Source organism: Eptesicus fuscus, chromosome 5, assembly GCF_027574615.1.
Source record: "Eptesicus fuscus isolate TK198812 chromosome 5, DD_ASM_mEF_20220401, whole genome shotgun sequence".
Classification (NCBI taxonomy): Eukaryota; Metazoa; Chordata; class Mammalia; order Chiroptera; family Vespertilionidae; genus Eptesicus; species Eptesicus fuscus.
In genome coordinates, this window is record NC_072477.1 from 107,849,628 (window position 1) to 107,869,089 (window position 19,462).

The following is a 19,462-nucleotide window of genomic DNA, read 5'->3' on the forward strand; positions in this document are numbered from 1 at the left end:
TAGAAAAACCTTGTTTTATTCAGCCCAGGTCTGGGCAATCTTGCTCTGTGGTATGGTCAAAATATAAAAAATAAAAACCAACAACCAACAAAATAATGTTGTAGTGAAAACTTAAGTATGAAATTGGGCCTGGCACCCAGAATTCCTGTGGTTTCGGTCCAGGTCACTCCCTGAGGCCGGTAGAGAGGGATGCCCCTGTGTTCAGCTGCCCCTGCCTGTGGTGGGTGGGGTTGCACCCCTTGGGCCAGGTGTGTCCTGGTGGGAGGCTGCCTGGTAAGCAGGACCTGCTTTGGGAAGCGGGAGGTTGGCAGTTTGTCCACCTTCTCGGAGATCAGGACCTAAGGAGAGAAGAGAGGCAGGTTTCTGGGTGGGCCTCTCACTCCACTGTTGGCAAGCCCCCCCTGCCGCCCCTGCCAAAGGCTTCCCTCCACAACCCAGCTCCCACGTGGGACGGCAGGCACAGGCTTGGTTCCTCTCAGTAATCTGGGCTTGGGGAGAGGGGCCCCTCAGCCCAGGTCCAAGAAGAGTTTCATGGACTCCCACCCAGGACAGGGTCTCAGCACCACCCCTTCCCCACACCCTAACCTAGTGGTCGGCAAACTCATTAGTCAACAGAGCCAAATATCAACAGTACAACGATTGAAATTTCTTTTGAGAGCCACATTTTTTAAACTAAAACTTCTTCTAACGCCACTTCTTCAAAATAGACTCGCCCAGGCCGTGGTATTTTGTGGAAGAGCCACACTCAAGGGGCCAAAGAGCCACATGTGGCTCGCGAGCCACAGTTTGCCGACCACAGCCCTAGCCCCATATAGTTTTCTTCTTTCTTTCTTTCTTCCTTCCTTCCTTCCTTCCTTCCTTCCTTCCTTCCTTCCTTCCTTCCTTTTGTTGTTGTTAAGCCTTACCAGGGGATACTTTTTTCCATTGCTTTTCAGAAAGAGTGGGAAGGAGAAAGGGAGGGAGAGAGGAGAGAGAGAGAGAGAGAGAGAGAGAGAGAGAGAGAGAAAGAGAAACACTGATGTGAGACACATCAACTGGTTGTCTCCTGCAGGGCCCCAACAGAGGGCCAGGAATGAACCTGCAACCCAGGTACGAAACCCAGGTATGTGCTCTTGACTGGGAACCCAAGACTCTATGGTGCATGGCCAGTGTTCTGCCGGTGCTCTAACCATTTAGCACACCAGCCGGGGCATCCCAGATTGTTTCCTTCCTTCTTTCTTTCCTTCTTTCCTTCTTCCTTCCTTCCTTCCTTCCTTCCTTCCTTCTTTCCTTCCTTCCTTCCTCTCTCTCTCTCTCTCTCTCTCTCTCTCTCTCTCTCTCTCTCTCTCTCTCTCTCCTCTCTCCCTCCCTCCCTCCCTTGCCTTCCTTGAGAAATATGTTTTTATTGACTTTTTTTAGAGAGAGGGGAAGGAAGAGGGATAGAGAGATAGAAACACTGAGGAGAGAGAAACGTCATTGACTGGCTGCTTCCTGCATGCCCTCCACAGGGGATCAAGCCCACAACCTGAGCATGTGGGAATCGAACCCCGACCTGCTGATTTATAGGTTGATGCTCAACCACTGAGCCATGCTGGCTGGGCCCAGACTGTTTTCTAGGCAGAGAAATACCAGAAATACTTCCTTTCTAAGTAAATTTTTTTAAGCCTTTTTTCCTCTTCAGAAACAAGATTGAAACCCAGAGGTGGGAAGGCTCCTTCCAGCTCCCCGTGCACTGGGCCAGCAGCTGGAGAGGTGTGTCACAGACACTCTAACAAGACCGGAGCCTCTCCAAGCCTTTATGTGAGGGGCTCAGGGGGAAGGGCCGCAGGCCCAGGGGAGCAGGGGAGCCAGAGTTTATCACCTCAACGGTGGGGCCCAGAGATTGATGATGGTTCATTCCAACCAGAATCACTCCTAACCTGGGACTGTTTAATTCAGTCTACTTGATAAGGACACTATGATCACAGTTACCATTCATTAAGTGCTACTGTGGAAGGTTCTCACACACACACAGACATAAGGCCTTTAAATATTCTTTAGAAGCCCATGTGGGATATAAAAAATGCCTATTTTATATCCTAGTGAAAAAGTAGCTCAGAGAGGTGAGGTGAACTGTTCAACGTCACAGAGCCAGGAAGTCACAGAAGTGGGATTGCAGAGCCTGCGCATGTCCACCAGCAAAGCTGCCTCCTGCTGGTTCCCACTTGAGGAACCGGAGAGCCACACTGCAGGTCGGCACTGCAGCCCGGGCCCCACCGTGGCACTCAGCCTGGGGCTGGCACAGACAAGGTCCCCTGTTCAGCCTGTGGGCTGGGCCCAACTGCAGCCGTGTTTGGCCATCAAGGTGATTCAGAGTGCAGGTATCTTACGTGTTTTGTGTGGCCAGCTGCTCCCCAGGTAGGAAAGGGCTGGGGCGGGGCGGGAAGCACTTACTGGACAATTTTGCAGTTTGTGGTAGAAACATAGCGACCGGTATAGTGGATGTTGCATCTCACCACGTTGTTGGTGAAGTCAGACTCCAAAACAATGTACTTGGGGTTCACGTGCACCTGGAGGGAACAGAGAAAAGGTCAGGGGGCTGTGCTTCACTTGGTTATCAGGGAAGGTGGTGGAGAGGCAGACAGACAGACACACACACACACACACACACACACACACACACACACACACACAGAGGGGACAAAGAGAGGAAGACAGGGAAGTGGAGACACAGGAACAGAGATACACTGATGGAGGGACATGGGGAGATGCAGAGAGACAGAGGGAGGAGAGAAGAGACAGTCATAGTCAAAGAACATATCAGATCACCCTTATCAGAAGATGGGAAGCTTCCCCAGAGCCACAGCTCAGGCCAGGTGGGCCCCACAGCGCAGCATGGGGCATTCGGGGTCAGAGAGGTTGAGTCACTGCCACCAGGAACACAGCAGGGAGGGAGGGGCCAAGCAGGGATCCCATGCCTGGTCTCCCACCTCCGAGGCTCTCAGCCTTTCACCACACATGCCTGTCTCTATGACCCGTTGAAGGCCTGTCGGATGCCAGGTGGCGTCCCCTGCCCTGGAGCCCAAGGTGCCCGGCACGCACTGAGATGGTGGCCCAAGCACAGCCCGCACTCTTCCTGAAGAGCTGTCCCGACACAGGGAGCCTTTCAAATGTTGGATTACTGTGGGGGGGGAGGTTCCCTGGGGTAGGCTGCATCCAGCAAATACAGCAGAACATTTGAGTCAGGTGGGAAGATGTTACTTTTACGTCCTTATACACTCCTTAAGGGTAGGAACTGTGCATTGCTTATGTGGGTTGAATCCCCAGTTCCCAGAATTCATAGGGGCCTTTGCACACGTTTCGTGAGTGGATGGATGAAGGACAGAATGCCCTGGAAAACCCTGGCCCCTGCGTGAGGTGGAGGGGCCCACGAGCCTCCTGAGCGGCGCTTAGGATGGGCTGCTCCGTTCTGCCTGCGGCCCCAGCAGCCACCTTCGTGCAAGGTCAGCCGCCTCCCACGCCCGTCTTCACTGCTCCTCCTTCTCTGAACCTCAGTGTGGAACAGTGGTTCGGGGACCTGGCGCAATGACCCCCACCCCCACTTCACACCTGTGCGAAGGGAGGCTGAGATCTGCCTTCCCCAGGTGGTGTCATGAGACTCAGTCCTGCACAGCCTGCGCAGGGATATACCACATTGGGCAGTGTGTCCTCAATGTGCTTTTCTACCTGTCTCCCCGCCCCCCCCCGCCCCGCCACCAAGGGAAGGGGCAGTGGAGCAAGTGAGCATTGGAGGTGGAGTGTAGGCTGGAAGGACTCAGTCACAGGAGCCTCAGGCTTTGCAGGGTCACTGTGAGGAGCTGAAGGTTTCTCTCGGAGGGTGGTGTCCTCTTCCAGATGGCCTTCACTGACCACAAACAGAGGGGTGGGCCACATGGCTCTCCAAGTCCCCTTTTGCTTAGGGAAGACAGAGTCATCACCTCTTCTAACACCACCACACCCGGCCCAGGGGTCCGCGGTGTCTTTACAGAAAGAGGCTGTATCTGCCCCAGACTGAGACCTCAGGTGGGAAGTGCAGACCTCTGCAAGATGCCCCAAGATGCTGCCCCTTCTCAGATGCTGGGAAGAGGGGAACATGCCCCAAAGCTGAAGCAGATCTCAGAGGTGGGGACACGGGTGTGAGCGTTAGGCTGCTGGAGGGGTGCTCCCAGCTGGGCGGCCCACCTTGAGGATGTAGTTGCCGGGCTGCACATCAGTTATGTCAATCCACTGGCAGTCGATGTCCGCGTTGTAAGTGTCATAGCAGCCGGGGCTCAGGCCCTGAGGACAGAGTAGAGGGTGAGGTGCTATGTGCTCCTCAGAGGCCCTCATGACCACGCCAGCAGCCAGGGGCCTCCTTCCTTTGTGCTTTGCCCTGACCCTGGTCTAGGGCAACTGCTCAGAGTGGGTCTGCTCCTCCTTAAACCCACAGGGAGGATGGACCAGAGAGATAATAAATATAAGCACCAGATTACAGGGATCAAATGAAGAAGGGCATGGATGGAGGACAGATGGGCACTTTGTGGTGTCTGGGCAGACAGACAGACAGATAGAGCTGGGTAGACAAATAGGCACCTGGAACACCATGCCATCCTACTCTGTTGGAATGTTCCATTCTTTGCATGAGGAGACACTCTGGGAATGATGTAGGAAGGGGTCTGCTTGGGGGAGGGGGGAGTCCCCACGGGGCCCTGTGGTGGCCCAAGGACTGGCAAGAACCCCATTCTGTTGAGCTGAGTGGCCAGGGGCCTTGGCACTGGCCCTTCAGCTTGGCCCAGGCTGCATTACTGTCTGTCCCTCCAGCTCCCAGGGTGTGGCTGCACCCTGCACCCTAGGCCCCTGCCCTGCATCTCTAGCACAACCTGTGTGTGTGAGGTGCATGCGTAGCGCTTGAGGTTGCCGAAGTCGCAGGTGCTATCTTCCAGGCAGAAGCTGGCCTTGTGGCCCTCGGCTACCTTCATGCCTGTGGCTGCATCCAACAGGTCGTAGTGGCTGAACTCGTCCATGCTGTGGTAATGTCTGGAGGCACAGGACAGGAGAACAGAGAAGGCCTAGTCACCCTGCCGCTTCCCATCCCATCCCCCTCCTGAGATGGGCCCAAGTGATCCTGCTGTGACTCAGCTTCCTGACCCGTCTGGGCTCCTGCTCTCCTGTGTCCCCAGGGCAGCATCTCTCCTGTCCCCAACAGCCAGGTCACCCTAGGAGAGTACCCCTTCGGAACTCCTCACTTCCTTTCGTGCAGCTACTCCCCTCCCTGGGCAAATGCCCTTTATTGTAGACACTTCCATCCCTTAAAGACGATTCTTCCAAGTCCCCTTTTCCAGCCCAGCGTTGGTTAAGGCTCCTTTGAGAAACTCTTGCCCCAGTGATAGATTCTTGGCAGAAAACACCTCATGGGCCCTCCTACCAGCACCTCCCCCTCCCCCAGCACTAATGGAGGGGGGGAGCTGGGCAAGTCCTCCAGCCCAGAGGAGGGGTGGGAGAGGCCACTGGCCCCACTCACTGGTGGCAGCTGTGCCACTCCCAAGTGTGCCGCGGCCGGTTTGGGAGGAAATCCGCTGTGCCCTGGTTCTTCACCCGCTGGGGGAAGCGCAGCAGCACCCGCACATCGTAGTCAGTGGCCTCCGGGGCATAGGCTGTGCTGCAGAGACAGGTGGAAATAGGGAGTGGGAGTGGGAACCAGGGCACTGAAACCCAGAACGAGCCAACTTGTCCCTGATGATCCTGCTATCCTTCCCCTGCACTGCGGGAAGGCTCAGCCCTCTCCCCTCTCCATAAGACTGGCAGCCTCGGGTCTGACGCAGCCTCTGAGGGTCCCTGGTGCCTGCAGGAGAGTCTCAGCTGGAGAAAGCCCTGTGGGGGGTCACAGAAAAATCTTTAGAGGTCTTTTTAAAAACTGGGCCGGTTTTGCCCAGCCAGTGTGGCTTAGTTGGCTGAGCGTCATCCCATGCACCAGGTCAGCCGGTTGGTTTCCAGTCAGGTCACAAGCCTGGGGTGGAGGCTCGATCCCCAGGAGGCAGAGGATCAATGATTCTCGCTCTCTCTCCCTCTCCTTTCCTCTCTCTGAAATCAATACAAAGATATTTTTAAAAAACAGTAAAAATGGGCCTATCCAGGAGATTCTGAGCAGAGCCATAATTGTTGACTGAAGTGTGTCACATCTTGGGTGTGGTCCTAAGAATCAGGCTCAGGCTCTTCAATGTCAAAGCCTCAAACAGACTTAATTCTTTTGCTAATCTATACTTTCGCCCATGCTGTTTGCTTGATTAAGAACTCGCTCAGCCTCCTAGGCCAGTGGTCGGCAAACCTCGGCTCGCGAGCCACATGCGGCTCTTTGGCTCCTTGAGTGTGGCTCTTCCACAAAATACCACGGCCTGGGCGAGTCTAGTTTGAAGAAGTGGCGTTAGAAGAAGTTTAAGTTTAAAAAATGTGGCTCTCAAAAGAAATTTCAATCGTTGTACTGTTGATATTTGGCTCCGTTGACTAATGAGTTTGCCGACCACTGTCCTAGGCCAACTCAATTCCTCCGCCTAAGGAATTCTGCTCTGATTGCTCCACTTAAAGAGATCTTGACTGCTTGTGAGCTCTAACAGTGATCCACACTCTCCCCAGGCTAGGTCCATGTCACTAGGTCACCTCTACCTGATTGTATGGCTTCACCGACCTGCCTTTTTCTGTTCAGGAGATATGGCTCTGGTGCAGTCTGCTGACTCCCAATTCACTTACTGACCCCAATTCCCAACTGAGATGGCTGTCCTGGCTGTCCCCAGGAGCACCTCTCTGGCATTCATTAAGGTCTGGGCCCTAAGTCCAGAGGCAGAAGGTGGCCATTTGTGGGAATGAGCTCTCTCTGAGAGGATGTCTGGACAACAGGCACTGCAGCTCCTCTCTGCCAGGACATAAGGCCCTGGGCCTTGTCTGGAGGCGGCCTGGAACCCATTGTGTCTGGGTTGGAACAGACACCCTCCTTCCCCCGATGTGCTCCACACCGTCCTTCCGCCCCGCTCAGCACACCATGGGAAACCACCAAGGTTCTAGGACCAGCTTGGCCACACACTGTGGTGAGACTTGGAACAAGTCCCTTCCCTTGTTTGGGTCCTGCTGGCCATCTGGCACCGACCGGCCTGCAGCCCACACTTCCGATGATATCCGAGTGCTCTGTGTTCCAGGGCTTCAGTTGTGCCTGGTTTTCTAGGTCTGTACTCTGCACCCAGCTTCCCCCGATGCCTCAGCCCTTCTGACCTCGCCCAGCCGGTGCCAGCCTGCACATGCTCGTGCTAGCTCTCCTCCCTCTCCCCTTGCCTGGTTCTGTCCTTGGGGCATGTCTCTCTGGCAGGGCCAGGACATCCCCTGCAGGACTGGGCCCGGTTGCCTCCTTCCCAGCCCACCCAGGAACTCAGGTCTGGACACACGGGATGCTCCAATGAAGATGGAGTGAGAGTTGGGTTTTGACTCAAACTCCTCAAAACTCAGCCTTCATGGATTGCCACGGAGGCTGAATTCCTCACTGCGGAAGGAACCCTAGCAGGAGCGTCATCACTGCGTTCTCTTTCCATGAACAACTGAGTGGTACTCAAGGTGTGGTCCAGGATTGTTGCTAGCTCACACTCTTTGTTGCCAGTCTGTAATGAGGTAAGGAACTTGCACCAGCATGTAAATCACCTACATTCCTCATCACCATGTTTAGTTAAGCTGACAGTGCCTTTTTTGAAGCCAGATTTTCTTGATGAAGGAAGCAGTGAGTTGAGCTGCATCCTGGTGTAATATCCTTATATTGTCACAGAGATAACAGTTGTGGTCAGCTATTCTGAGTGGCAGTGGACTAGAAGTTCCATAGTGAGAAAATGTTTAGATTCCAAAGGGCTTTCCAGATACTAAAAAAAATAAAAGTAAATAAAGAGTTCAAATGTCTAAACAAAGCAGGTAATTAAGAAAACTAGGTGCTTCCAGAACAGAGAAATGTCAACAAAAGAAGCAGGTCAATGTAATACTGAACTAGTTATTTAGCACAGGGAGGTGTCCCCAAGGCATACATATTTGAACAAAATATTCACTGTTTATAAGGTTAGAAGCTAGCTCTGTAGGAAGCAGAATCGCCTGGGAATAATAGAGAGCTGGCTGTGCTCACCTTTGGGGTCCTGTAAACTGGTCACTTTCCCCTCTCTGGTGCCACACATAATTGAGGCCTCTTTGTCACCCATGCCCATTGTCACTGCTGTATCCCAGGTCCTGGGTCTCCCTGAGGACTTCCCAGGTCCTCAAAGAAGCACTGGGAACCTGGGCCCTCCACAAGGAACCTTCTCAGAAGGCAGCTTGGAGAGGAAAAGTTTTAGTTCCTGTCATTGCACCTCAGTTTCCTGCCCTGCTCAACACACACCTTCAGGGCTGATATGAAGATTAAAATCCACAGTAAAAGGAAGCTTCTTTGTATAGTGACAATTGCTGGATAAAAGTTTGTTCCCTTCCCCTCCTGACTCCCTTGTAGCAGGCAAAGCTCACAGATGACGAGGACCAGGTCCTGAGAGGCTCAGACACTTGGCCAGTCGGGCACTTGGACATTGGCAGCCTGGCATGCAAGTGGGTTCTGGGTGACTCCTAGGGACTGTCCCAATGCTCCAAGCTTCATCCTCAGCTCCTTACCTGGCCAAGCACTTCTCCTCTGCTGCACAGCGCAGGGAGTATAGGTGGGCTCTCTGGACATAGGTGGACGCTTGCACATAGTTGGGGTCTGGGACCAAGTCAGGGAGACCTGGGAATGAGCAGTGGGAGAAAGGGAGGAGGGAAGAAGAGAGTGACATTGAGAGTCAGGCTGGCCATGGTTAATGCCCAGAGACCTCCCCAGCCCCAAACACCCTTTGTCATTCTTCCTCTACACAGGCCTCCCAGCCTGGGCTAGATGTGGGGTGTGAGCCCTTCTCCCCAGGTTCAGGTGTGGGTCAGCAAAGTCAGGGAGCAGGAGCTTACCTCTGGAGCTCTGTGCTGTGGGAGTGCTGAGACCTGCTAGCAGAGCTGGGACATGAGTAAGAGCTAGGGGACAGGGCAGAATGTGGAGAGCCAGAGAAGAGGGAAGGGTATTCTTGGTAAGGGAGAACAGCATGGATAAGACCTAGAGGCCAGACTGCATGAACCAAGTAATTTCCTGACAGAGACACCTTCCTCCATGTCCTTATTCCCCAGGCCTCTGCATCAGCCTCCAGACACCCTCTGCTCCTCGTGCCTAGCTTTTTTCATAAACCACCAAGATAGCTCTTCAGTGTGGAAGAGCTATCTTCCCACTGCTTTTGGCCCCAAGTGAGTCCCAGCAGGCTTGTGGGAAGAGCCAGGTGAATGATGGCTGGCAGGAGTAGGGGTGGGCAGGAAGGGATGGGCTAGAAGGAAAACATATCCGCAGAGCAGGCTGCTGACTAGGCAGGGTTCTCAGCCTGGGCACCCAGCCCTATTCCTTTCTTCCAGTCATCTTCCCCCAGACAGGACCATTCCCCGCTTCCCCTGTCTGCAGCCTCTGGCCTCCAACCCGAGGGCACCTGGCTTCTTCCCCCGAAGGGCTCCAGGGAAGTATGGGGTCTTCTCCAGCCCCTGTGATCACTTGCTCTCAGGATATGCCAGGATCTGTCCATCCGACCTTCCTTCCTCCTCAACCCTTCCAAGAATAAGGTATTCCCACTAAGGCTTTTAAGAATTAGTAGAAACCAAACTCCAGTGTCCAGACCCCATCTGCATGAAATAAAGATGCAATGATCTTGATGCTGGGAGTGTGGGAGTGGGGGGGCATGGGGTGTGGTGGGGCATGGGGTGTGGTGGGAGGTGGGCAGGGGGACTCCAGAGCCCTGGGCCCCTGCTGCGTCACTGACTTACAGAAAAGTGAACCTGGGCCTCTATATCCTCTCCCCTCTTAGGCTTCAGGGATTCTGGCAGATAAAGATGAAACAAGGCTGTAAGCTCCTCCTAGCTTCTTTCAAGTTCTCTGCTCTTGGGGGACAAGCAAGGCAGGGGGACTTCTGACCTGTGTACAGGCTTCCAGCTCCCTCTTCTGGCTACCAAAACACTCTTGTCAGCTTTTAGGTCCAGAAAATGAGGCAGGAGAGGGCACTCTGGCTTCTAAGCCTTTCACAGAGGTGTCTTCCTGCAAACCACCCCTCACATGTCCCCTGGGCTCCCAGACTGTACTCCTGCCCAACCTGGGGCCCCAGCCTCATGTGGGAACCGAGTCCAGGCAGCCAGTGTGACCTCACCTACTTGGAATGAAGAGAAAGCTTGGAGCACTGGGGTGGGTGAGGATGAGGTGGCTCCTGGCTGATGGAGCCAGCTTGGCCAGCCTAGGTCCCATTACTCAAGCCCCCAGGAATGCCTGCAGTCATTTTCCAAGGGCTCCTCAGGCCTTCAAAGCAAGGGGATACCTTGGTGTCCAGCTGGTTCTCACCCACTGGTTCCTAAAAGCCTCTGAAGGAGAAGTGAGGAAAACAGGAATCACCCCCTATCATGTGGGGGTGGTCAGCCAGGCTTGAAGTCTCATGAGATCCAGCATTTGGCACCAGAAGCTGCCTCCCCCATCGCAGGCTCGGTTTCAATAAACACTGCACAGATGGCTCCACAAAGCTTTTCTGGCCTGGCCTTTCCTCTCTAGGTCAGTCCACGAGCCAGCTGTGCAGTCCAGGGAAGTTAGAAGAGCCTGTTGAGTAAGAGGCTAGGGGTATTCAGGGCCAATGAAGGTCAGTGCCATTACAGACCTCTGACTCTTGCCTGACCCTGGTCCTTTATTGAGCCCTAATCCTAACCACACACTGAGGTCTGACACCTATCAACAACTCCGAACCTCAGACTCATTGCTGTTTGTCTCCAGACTGTAGACTAAAGCGTGGTACTTAAAAAAACAAAACAAAAACCACACCTTAAAAGGAGTCACTTTGACATCAACAATCCTTTTTATTGTAGCGGAGTGTGGTCAGGTTTTTAAAATAACCTCCAGAGCCATGGCTGGGGTGAGTGTGTGTGTGTGTGTGTGTGGTGGTAGTTGTGGAGTACTACATGTGGGCAGACACCTCTGAGCTGCTGGTTACAATCTGAGCCCTGACCCTGGCCATAGATGATCTTCCTCTTATTGTTGAGAAATCTCAGGCTCAGGTGGGTGCCTCCTGCTTCCATTGGCAGGGAAGACCCATCGCCAACCCCACACTCCTATCCCCATGTTGCAGGGGTTGATGGACTGCCCATCCCGAAGGCCTCTGTCACGTGAGCTTCTTTAATGATTAGCGGAGTAATAAAGTCGTCCCTCAGTATCCAAGGAGGGCTGGTTCCAGGACCACCCCCAAGGACACCGAAGTCTGCAGACGCTCAAGTCCCTCAGCCAGCCTTCTTATCTTCCAGTTCCCCATCTCCAGAGGCAGAGAGCCCACTGTACTTTACTGTTCCAGCATCCACAGCCTGCTCCTCACCCTGTCCCCCCCAAGATGCCAGGGCACACGGAGGGGCTGAGGGAACTGAGGCTCAGAAAGGCAATGAATTTGCCACAGTCGCACAGGGATTCGGGCAGCTCCAGGAGATCCTGGGTCCTAAGCCCCTCCCAGAACTCCTCTTGTCATTCATTTTTTTTTTAAAATAAAAATGAACACTTTTGAAATTTCATCTACACACATTCAAATGTACATATTTTAGGTGCACAGTCTGACAAGTTTTGACAAATGCAAATATCACCACAGTCAAGTTATGGATTAGAGGAGGGTTTGGGATATTTTATTCAGAATGTATGGAGTAATCCAGCCCTTGGATGTGGCACTGGAGACTCTATTAAGTGAGTTCTAATGAGAACTTTTTGTGGAGACTCCTGTTTTTATAAGTGCAGAAAATGGAATTAATCGTAATTCTCACTTCAGAGCAAACTAACCATTATCACTGGTCTATGCAAGGCCCAGTAATAATTGTAATAAAAAATTTTAACCTTCATTCTGGGCCCTGACCCTTAGATATGTCCTTGAATATTTGTGTCTCTAGAAAGTCTGCAGTGCTTATGTATTCTTAAAGCATATAATTGATATTTTCTTATCATCTCATTCTGATTCTCGAGTTTTCAGCCAATGCAAACTTTTAAGATCTATCTAGTTCATTGCTTGTCATTGTCAAATAGGACTCTGCAGTATGCATCCTCCGCCCCATGGCCAATCTAGATGGTATCCTGGGATAGACCCACAGGGATGGGGTTAACCACCCAAAGGATGGTCTTGCTCAGGCTACCCAGGGAGGCCCTGGTCATCATCAGCATCCGGCCCTCTGCTCCCAGGAGGTAGACAAGAGCCTGGCTTCTACCCTACTCTGTCACAGATGTCCTGTGTGACTCTGGGCAGGCTTGGGCCCACTCCAGGCCTGACTGCCTCTGTTTCTTCAGATCTAATTGTCTTCTATTCTACTCATGGCCTGGAGCCCTGGGCTGAGCCCCTGTGGGCACTCTTCCATGCTGACCATGGGGTCATGCACTTAGGAATTCAGGCTGCTTAGAGCCTAGCCCAGAGTGGGGAACATTGAGTCAAAGGGCAGCAAAGGCCCCTGGGATGGCCAAAGCCAGGCTGCTTGGCTGGGGAGGGGCTGGATGTAACTGAATCGGGTCCCACGGCCATTCCAGAGGCAGCTGCTGGTCTGGGACACGCTTCAGCCTAGAAGGGCCCATTAGACCCTACAGGGCAGTGAAGACACAGAGCCAAGGACAAGGGCCAGCTTTTGTTTTCTGGCTCTGTCCCTAGAGGCTCCTCTGTGGGGGATCCACAGCCCCTTCACAATGTGCTCAGGACTAGCCTGCCCCAATCCCTCATTGTCCAGGTCCCTTCCCTTTCCATAGGCTCAGTTTCCTCATATGGACAATGGGGAGATTGCACTAAGCGGTCCTTGAGCATAATTTGATAGCTCCATAAACACTTGGAGATTAAAATACTTTTCAGGATCTATTCAGTCTACTCCCCAGCCTTGGGTAAGAGTCTAAGACCTCTGACAACCTCTACGGACGATTCATTAACAGCCAGGAGATTCTTCTACGTCTGACCTACTTCCTTGCTCAGTGGTTCGTGGAGGCTGCCCAGAGCAGAGGGCCTGTGGTTACATTCCTGCTGCTTCCCCACACCTCACCTATTTCCCTGCTGACTTCCCCCTTTCTATGGGCTATATAAACCTTGTCTCTGGAAATCTGTCCTCACAAGAAGCCGATGAAAGAGATGAGAATGCCAAGTAGCCTGAGCCGGGCTGGAGGATAAACAATGTCCAGCAGGAACGGGCAGTGGCTGTGAAATGTGTGTGCAGCGATGTTCTGGCTCAGGCAGCCGGACTCCAGAGGAGCCCCAGGTAGGAGAGCAGAATGCTCACAGAGCACAGCCTTGAATAAAGATGAGCCGAGAGGGCCTCTGGGGTGGGAGCGGGCAGCTCTGTGCCCTATGAAGTTATCATCTAATAACGAGAACATTAAATTGTCAGCCTGGGCCTGACAGTGCCCCACCATGAAGGGGCAATTGCAGCCCGGGCAAAGGAGCTGTGATGCCATAAGGTCAGGCCCAGACTTCTCAGGGTGGTCTGGCCTTACTGCACCCGACCTTCTAGATCTTCTCTTAACCCTAAGGATCAGTAGACATCTACTTAGCATAACCGACCTTTTCTGCCCTGGCCTCTGACACCATAGTGCCCTTGTCATGGAATTCTCTGCTGCACGCGCGTCAGTCTTGACCATCCCTCTGCCACTACCCTGACCCCCCTCCCAGCACACATCTGCTGCCCCTTCCCAACTGGGAGACACCGTCCAGTAGCAGTGACAACCTCACTCTGTGGGGCAGGCCCGACTCAGAGAAGGGGATCTGTCAGTGTTTGTTCAATTGAGCAAACTGCCCAGGAAGCAGATAGGGGCTGAGCTGGGAGGAGGCTGACCTTAGGGAGGTCAGCTACCTACCCCTCTGGCCAAGCCTTCAGCCTCCTCCTCACGCACCTCATTGCCCTCCCATCTTTGTGGGTCCTGCTCAGTGCTTCTGACCCCACCTCCAGAAGTCTTCCTGGATGCTTCAGTTCCCTGAGTTCCCTCTCTGCCCCTGGGATCCTTCACAGTGACCTGAACTTTTTACCATTCTTACAAAACCCGCTCGCACAGCCTTCCCATCTCAGCTTCTAACAACTTCATTCTTCCAGCTGCACAGGCCATAAACCTTCATGTTATGCCTGACTCCTCTCTTTCTCTCACACCCTACATCTAGTCCATCAGGAAGTCCCATCAGCTCTATCTCCAAAACACATCCTAAATCTGACTTCCTACCACCCCCATTTCTGCCACCCTGCCCAGCTGCCATCATCTCTGCCTGGACTTCTGTACTAGCCGCCTCTCAGTCTCTGGCCTACCTTTCCATTGTCCATTCCCAGCCTAGCAGTCAGGGCCTCTGTTTCAATGTCACTGCTCAGCTCAAACCCTGCAACAGCTTCCTGATGCATGAAGGGTCTTCCATGGTCTGAGCCTGTTACCTCCCTGGCCTGTCTCCTATTATGCTGCCAATCCCATTCCACTCTGTTCTACCCACACCGGCACACACTTGAAAACCCCAGGGAACTCCTGCCGCGTGGTCTCAGTACTGGCTGTTTCCTCTATTTGGAACGCTCTCCCCACGGACAGCTGCATAGCTCACTCACTCGTCTCCATGTCTCTGCTCAAATGGCACCTTCATGAGGCCCACTCTGACCACTTTTGCAACCTGCCTCCCCCTGCCCACACTCCAGACCTCCCTGGATAGTACTTACCATCTTCTATTATTTACCTATTTATTATGTTTATGCACGAAAACAAGATTCACGTGGGCAAAATGTTGTCTCTTTCTTTTCTCTAATGAATACCTAGTTCTAGACCACTGCCCAGAACATAATAAGGCACAAATAATGTTGTTAAATAGCTGAATGTCCTCATGAAATGATCATCCAGATGAGAGCACCCGGGGGTGGGAGGGGCTCTGCTTTGCCTGCAGCCCAGCTGTGGGCTCAGGTCTCAGCGCACAGCGGGTCTGGGAACTTGAGAGACAGGTGAGATGGAGGTGGGCTTGGGCCACTGCATCCTGTGTGACTGGTTTCTGGCTGCCAGGCTATGGCCTCTGTAAGGACAGGGATGAGTATGGGACACCCCTGAGTTCCCTGCACTCAGCTCACGGCCTGGCACCTGGACATCCTTGGCGGGCATGTGCGCAAATACCTGCACCCCACAAAGGGTCTGATGGCATCTGCCTGTGTGGGCACAGACTTTACTACCAACCAGAGGCTGGGAGTGACTCCAAGTCTCCTTTTGAACAAGGACGAGGTACCAATGGGCTCAGGCGCAGGAAGCAGGGTGGATCGTCTCCCGAGGCTTTGATGGCACAGGCCTCTGTGCCGTGCCTCCCCCACCAAACTTCCTTCTGCTCTGGTGTTCTGACACCAGTATCGCCCATTTCCAGATGATACTGAAATTCCTGATTTCTGGGTGCCATCGGCAGGTGGGAGAGGAACCATGGCCCAATTCTAGCCCTGTCATCTTGAATCCAGGACAAAAAGGCCCTCTGGGTCCAGCTGCCTGCGGCAAGGCGGCCATTAGGTCAGGGCGGAGTAGAGGACAAGACCCAGCCTCTCCTTTCAGCCGCCCTCGGAGCCCTGCCAGCAGCTGCCCAGCAGGAATGCCTGCATGGGAACTGGAAGCAGCTGTGGGCCGCCTGGGCCGGCCGCCCGTCTCCAGCTCTCCCCCCTCTTCCTCTCCTGCCATTTCAGCCACTGCCCTGAAGAGTTTTCCATGTGTTCTTGGCTTGGATAGGAGTGGGGTGAACTCGGGCTGGGACTATTGGGGAGGGGTGCCCCTTCAGAGCTGAGAGGACACTGAAATAGGGGCCCCTAGAGTTAGAGAGAGGGAGGAGGGGGACAAAAGGCCAGAACCCCCAGGCCAAGTGTGGCAGTAGCCTGGTGCCAGTAGGTCCTAATGACTCTTCACCCCAAAAAGGCTCTGTGACACTTGTGGATTCAAGGCAAAACTCCAGGTGTTGGTTTTTCAGGGGGTCCAGACCTGAGTGAAACCATGAACACGAAGACATAGCTTCCCTGAGGGGCAGTTCAGTGGGGTAGAGAGTCAGCCTGGGCCCAAGCTTGGCCACTGATGAGTTCTGAGACTTTGGATAAGTTACTGAACTTGGATAAGTTACTGAACCTCAGTTTTCTGGTCTGTAAAATGGGGGTGATAATGCTATCTATTTCACAAGGTTGCTGGGGGAGTTAAATGAGACAATAAAAATACTTGGCATAATGTCTGGTACATGGTAAGTGTTCAATAAATATCAGCTGCTATTATTATTTAAAATAGGAATTATCTCTTCTTGCAGGGGCGAGAGGATATGACCCTGCAAATGGACGAGAAGAGAGGAGACAGGAAGTCTGCCTGAGACGAGGCTGCCAGGACACCATTTGTTTGTTCCCACACTAGTGGCATTTGACTGACAAACAGGGAATCAGGAGGAAGACCCAGGTCCCTGTCTCCACAGCCCATTTGACCCTTTATGACAGCTTCCTTGGCCTGAAAACTCCTTTCTTTCTGAAGGAGCACTGAGACAACCTCAGGGAAGGAGAAGGGGCGCTGAGCTGGGATTCTGGCTCCACTAGTCACCAGTTATATGACCGTGGGCAAGTCAACCTCTGAGGGCCTGAGTTTCCTCATTGGCAAAATGGGGAGTAACAACACTTTGGGTTGTTATGAGGATTAAGTTACTTTAATTATAAAGCACCCAGGACAGAGTTAGGCACTACGGAAGCACTAGATGAGTGTTTGTTAAATAAAGGTCTGAAGTCTGGAGTGAGGATGACAAGGATCACACCACACTGCTGAGGGACTCTTCACTTCCAAAGCCTTTTGTACTCATTGTCCCAGCTCCTCCTGTCACAACCACTGCCTGGAACAGTTGACAATCAAATATCTGTTGATTGACCAAATGAATGAAGTGTTTAAAGTAAGCAAGAATATACAAAATTTTAAAAAGTAATAATATATGATATTAAGAACTCAGGATGGGGAAATCATACAGACTCAAATCCTGGTTTCACTACTAAGAGGCTGTGTAACAATTAGCAAATGAGCCTGTCACCTTATCTATGAAATGGGGTGAATGACAGTACCTGGCTCATTATTGCTGCAAGAGTTAAGATATGTAAAACTAGAGGTCCCTAGGCCTGGCCAGTGATCAGGGCTGATCAGGGCCTTCTGGCTGCTGGCTGGGGTCTCCCTTCCCCAGCTGCCGGCTGCCGGCCAGGGCCTTCCTTCGTTCCGCGCCGCCCCCTGGTGGTCAGTGCACGTCATAACGAGCAATAGAACTCCCGGTCTCCCAGTCAAACTCCCACAGGGACACGTTGCATATTAGCCTTTTATATATATAGATGCCCAATAGATGCTAGCGTCAATATCCCCCTCCCCTGCTGCAACTAGGGGAATAGGCCCAGAGAGGGGACGTTGGTGGAGGAGACCCAGGCTTTTGCACTGCCTGCTCAGTTTGCAGGTGGAGTGTGGGTCCTTCTGGGTCATCTCTGTGCAATGCAGAGAAGACAGTCTCAGTTTGAACTCTGGCTCAGTTGCATCTAGCAATGAGACCTCCCTAAGTCTCAGTTTTCTCAGCTGTACTACAGGACCATAATCTTCACCTCTCTGGGAGGCTGTGAGGATGAATGAAAGTAAACATTTAAACCACTAAGTTCAGCAGGTGTTCTTCTGCAAATGGCCAAGTTGTTACCATCATCTCTGACTTGGGACTCTAGCTCTGGATGCTTACTGGGGGAGACTGCTTCTGTCCTTCTCCGCATCTATTCCAAGTCCCAAGAAGGTGGGTAGATGACTTGGAGGGGAAGGCAGTAGGGACGTGAGCAGGGAGCCAGGGCTGCTGTCAGGGACTAAGGGACCATGTATGGCCTCTTGAGTGCGGGGCACTGGATGGAGAGTGAGCACCCCAGACATACCTTGGGTGTGCAGGCAGAGGAACCCTCTAGGCCTAGCTGCTGCAGAGTTCCCATGGGGCTGCAGAGGCTTGAGAAGAGGAGGAGGAGGCGGTTAAAGGAAGGAGGTACCTCAAGGTCCTGGAGCCACAGGCCAAGGCATTAGATTCTGTCCTGAAGGCTTTGGGAGCCATAGGACCTTCTTGAGCAGGAGAGTAACATGGTCAGCAATGCAAGGGTTTATCTGCCCCATGTGCTAGATGGACAGGTAAGGGAGGGGCAGGGACCAGGGGATCAGGGAGGAGGAAACCATAGCTCTCTCTTAGCCTCTGACTGGCTGTGTGAGGGCAGGGCTGGAGAACCTCTGCCAGGCTAGGCTGGTGAAGCCATGAGAGATGTCCTGGGAGGAGGGCCCAGGCCGCCTGCTCCATGTTGCTTTCATAGGGTTGCCAGAGCTGATGAATCAGGCCAGGGGTGTGAGCGGGAGGCCCCAGGAGAAGAGCTGTGGTATTCTGGGGTCAGCACTAAGACCACCAGCTCAGAGAAGACGAGGCTGTGGGGAGGCAGGAGCGGGGGCAAGGAGGCCCCGAGAGGGGAGGCCTGGCTGTGGGAGAGGGAGAGACACAGCAAAGGGGATGCAGCCGGGCCTAGGAAGCAGGTGGCCACCCTCCAGGCCTCTCATGGATTTGTGGACAGCCAGGAAAAGTATGTTACCCTCTCTGAGCCTCTGTTTCCTAGTCTTCTCTCCAGTTACACATTTCAGAGTCAGATATTCTTGGATACCCCTGCCCAGGAGGAGAGGGAGAGGGTCAAGGCACCCCAGGAAGAAACCGGGTTCTGGACAGGCACTTGGAAACCACCCAGATAGAGGGAGGAGGGTGGTGCGCACATGTGTTTAGTGTTGTGAGGATACATCCACACCCACACACTCAGGCTGCCAGGGCTGGGCCTCAGCCCCCCGGCTGTGTGGCCAGGAGGAATGAGGTCAGCTTTGGAGAATCTGCCCTGGACTCCCACACCAAGCCTGGGGGTCTGAGTTAAAGAACAAGACTTGGCCTTCCCTGAACCGGGATTTTCCATGGTCCTGGCCTAGCAGAATAAGGAGGGGGACCAATAATAGGAGAGAAGGTAGTGTTCCCTCCCTGAGCCTCAAACTAGCCTGCACTCCACACAGTCCCACCCCACACACCATCCCCTTCATGAGCAGGGGAGGGTGCTGATGGCCATCCTTTGCAGCAATGCTTGGACACCTCCTCTCTGGGAAGTCCTCCCTGAGTCCCCAGGCCCTGATTTTGGAGACTCCTCCTCTGACCTCCCATAGTCCATCCCCCAATGCTTGCCCAATCACAGTACTGAGATGCCCTCGTTTCTGTGCTTCCCAGTGCAGGGCCTAAATTTGGTGCAGACCAGCACACTCTACCTGGCCTCTAGCGTACTACCGTCAGGGGAGAAATGTCTTTAATCCAAAAGAGCTGTGGAGCTCAGGGGCAATGGCCGGAGGCCCTGCTAAGCAGCAAGTACCTCCACTCCA

The 19,462-nt window shown here is 53.3% G+C and overlaps 1 protein-coding gene across 2 annotated transcripts in view; it reads right to left on the reverse strand.

Annotated features, from left to right (window-relative positions):
* Nucleotides 1–19,462, reverse strand: part of LOXL1 (lysyl oxidase like 1) — a 22,816-nt gene continuing 3,354 nt past the window's right edge. The window contains exons 2-7 of one of the 2 annotated variants that reach the window (XM_028133464.2): nucleotides 8,635–8,743; nucleotides 5,498–5,635; nucleotides 4,857–5,013; nucleotides 4,180–4,275; nucleotides 2,413–2,528; nucleotides 1–338 (exon numbers count right to left, since the gene is read on the reverse strand). In XM_028133464.2, coding sequence (XP_027989265.2) covers nucleotides 332–338; nucleotides 2,413–2,528; nucleotides 4,180–4,275; nucleotides 4,857–5,013; nucleotides 5,498–5,635; nucleotides 8,635–8,743 — 623 coding nt within the window. In that variant the 3' untranslated portion in view covers nucleotides 1–331. Of the gene's footprint in view, nucleotides 339–2,408; nucleotides 2,529–4,179; nucleotides 4,276–4,856; nucleotides 5,014–5,497; nucleotides 5,636–8,634; nucleotides 8,744–19,462 lie in introns of those variants that run through there. The other variant, XM_054716708.1, reaches the window with a different exon arrangement.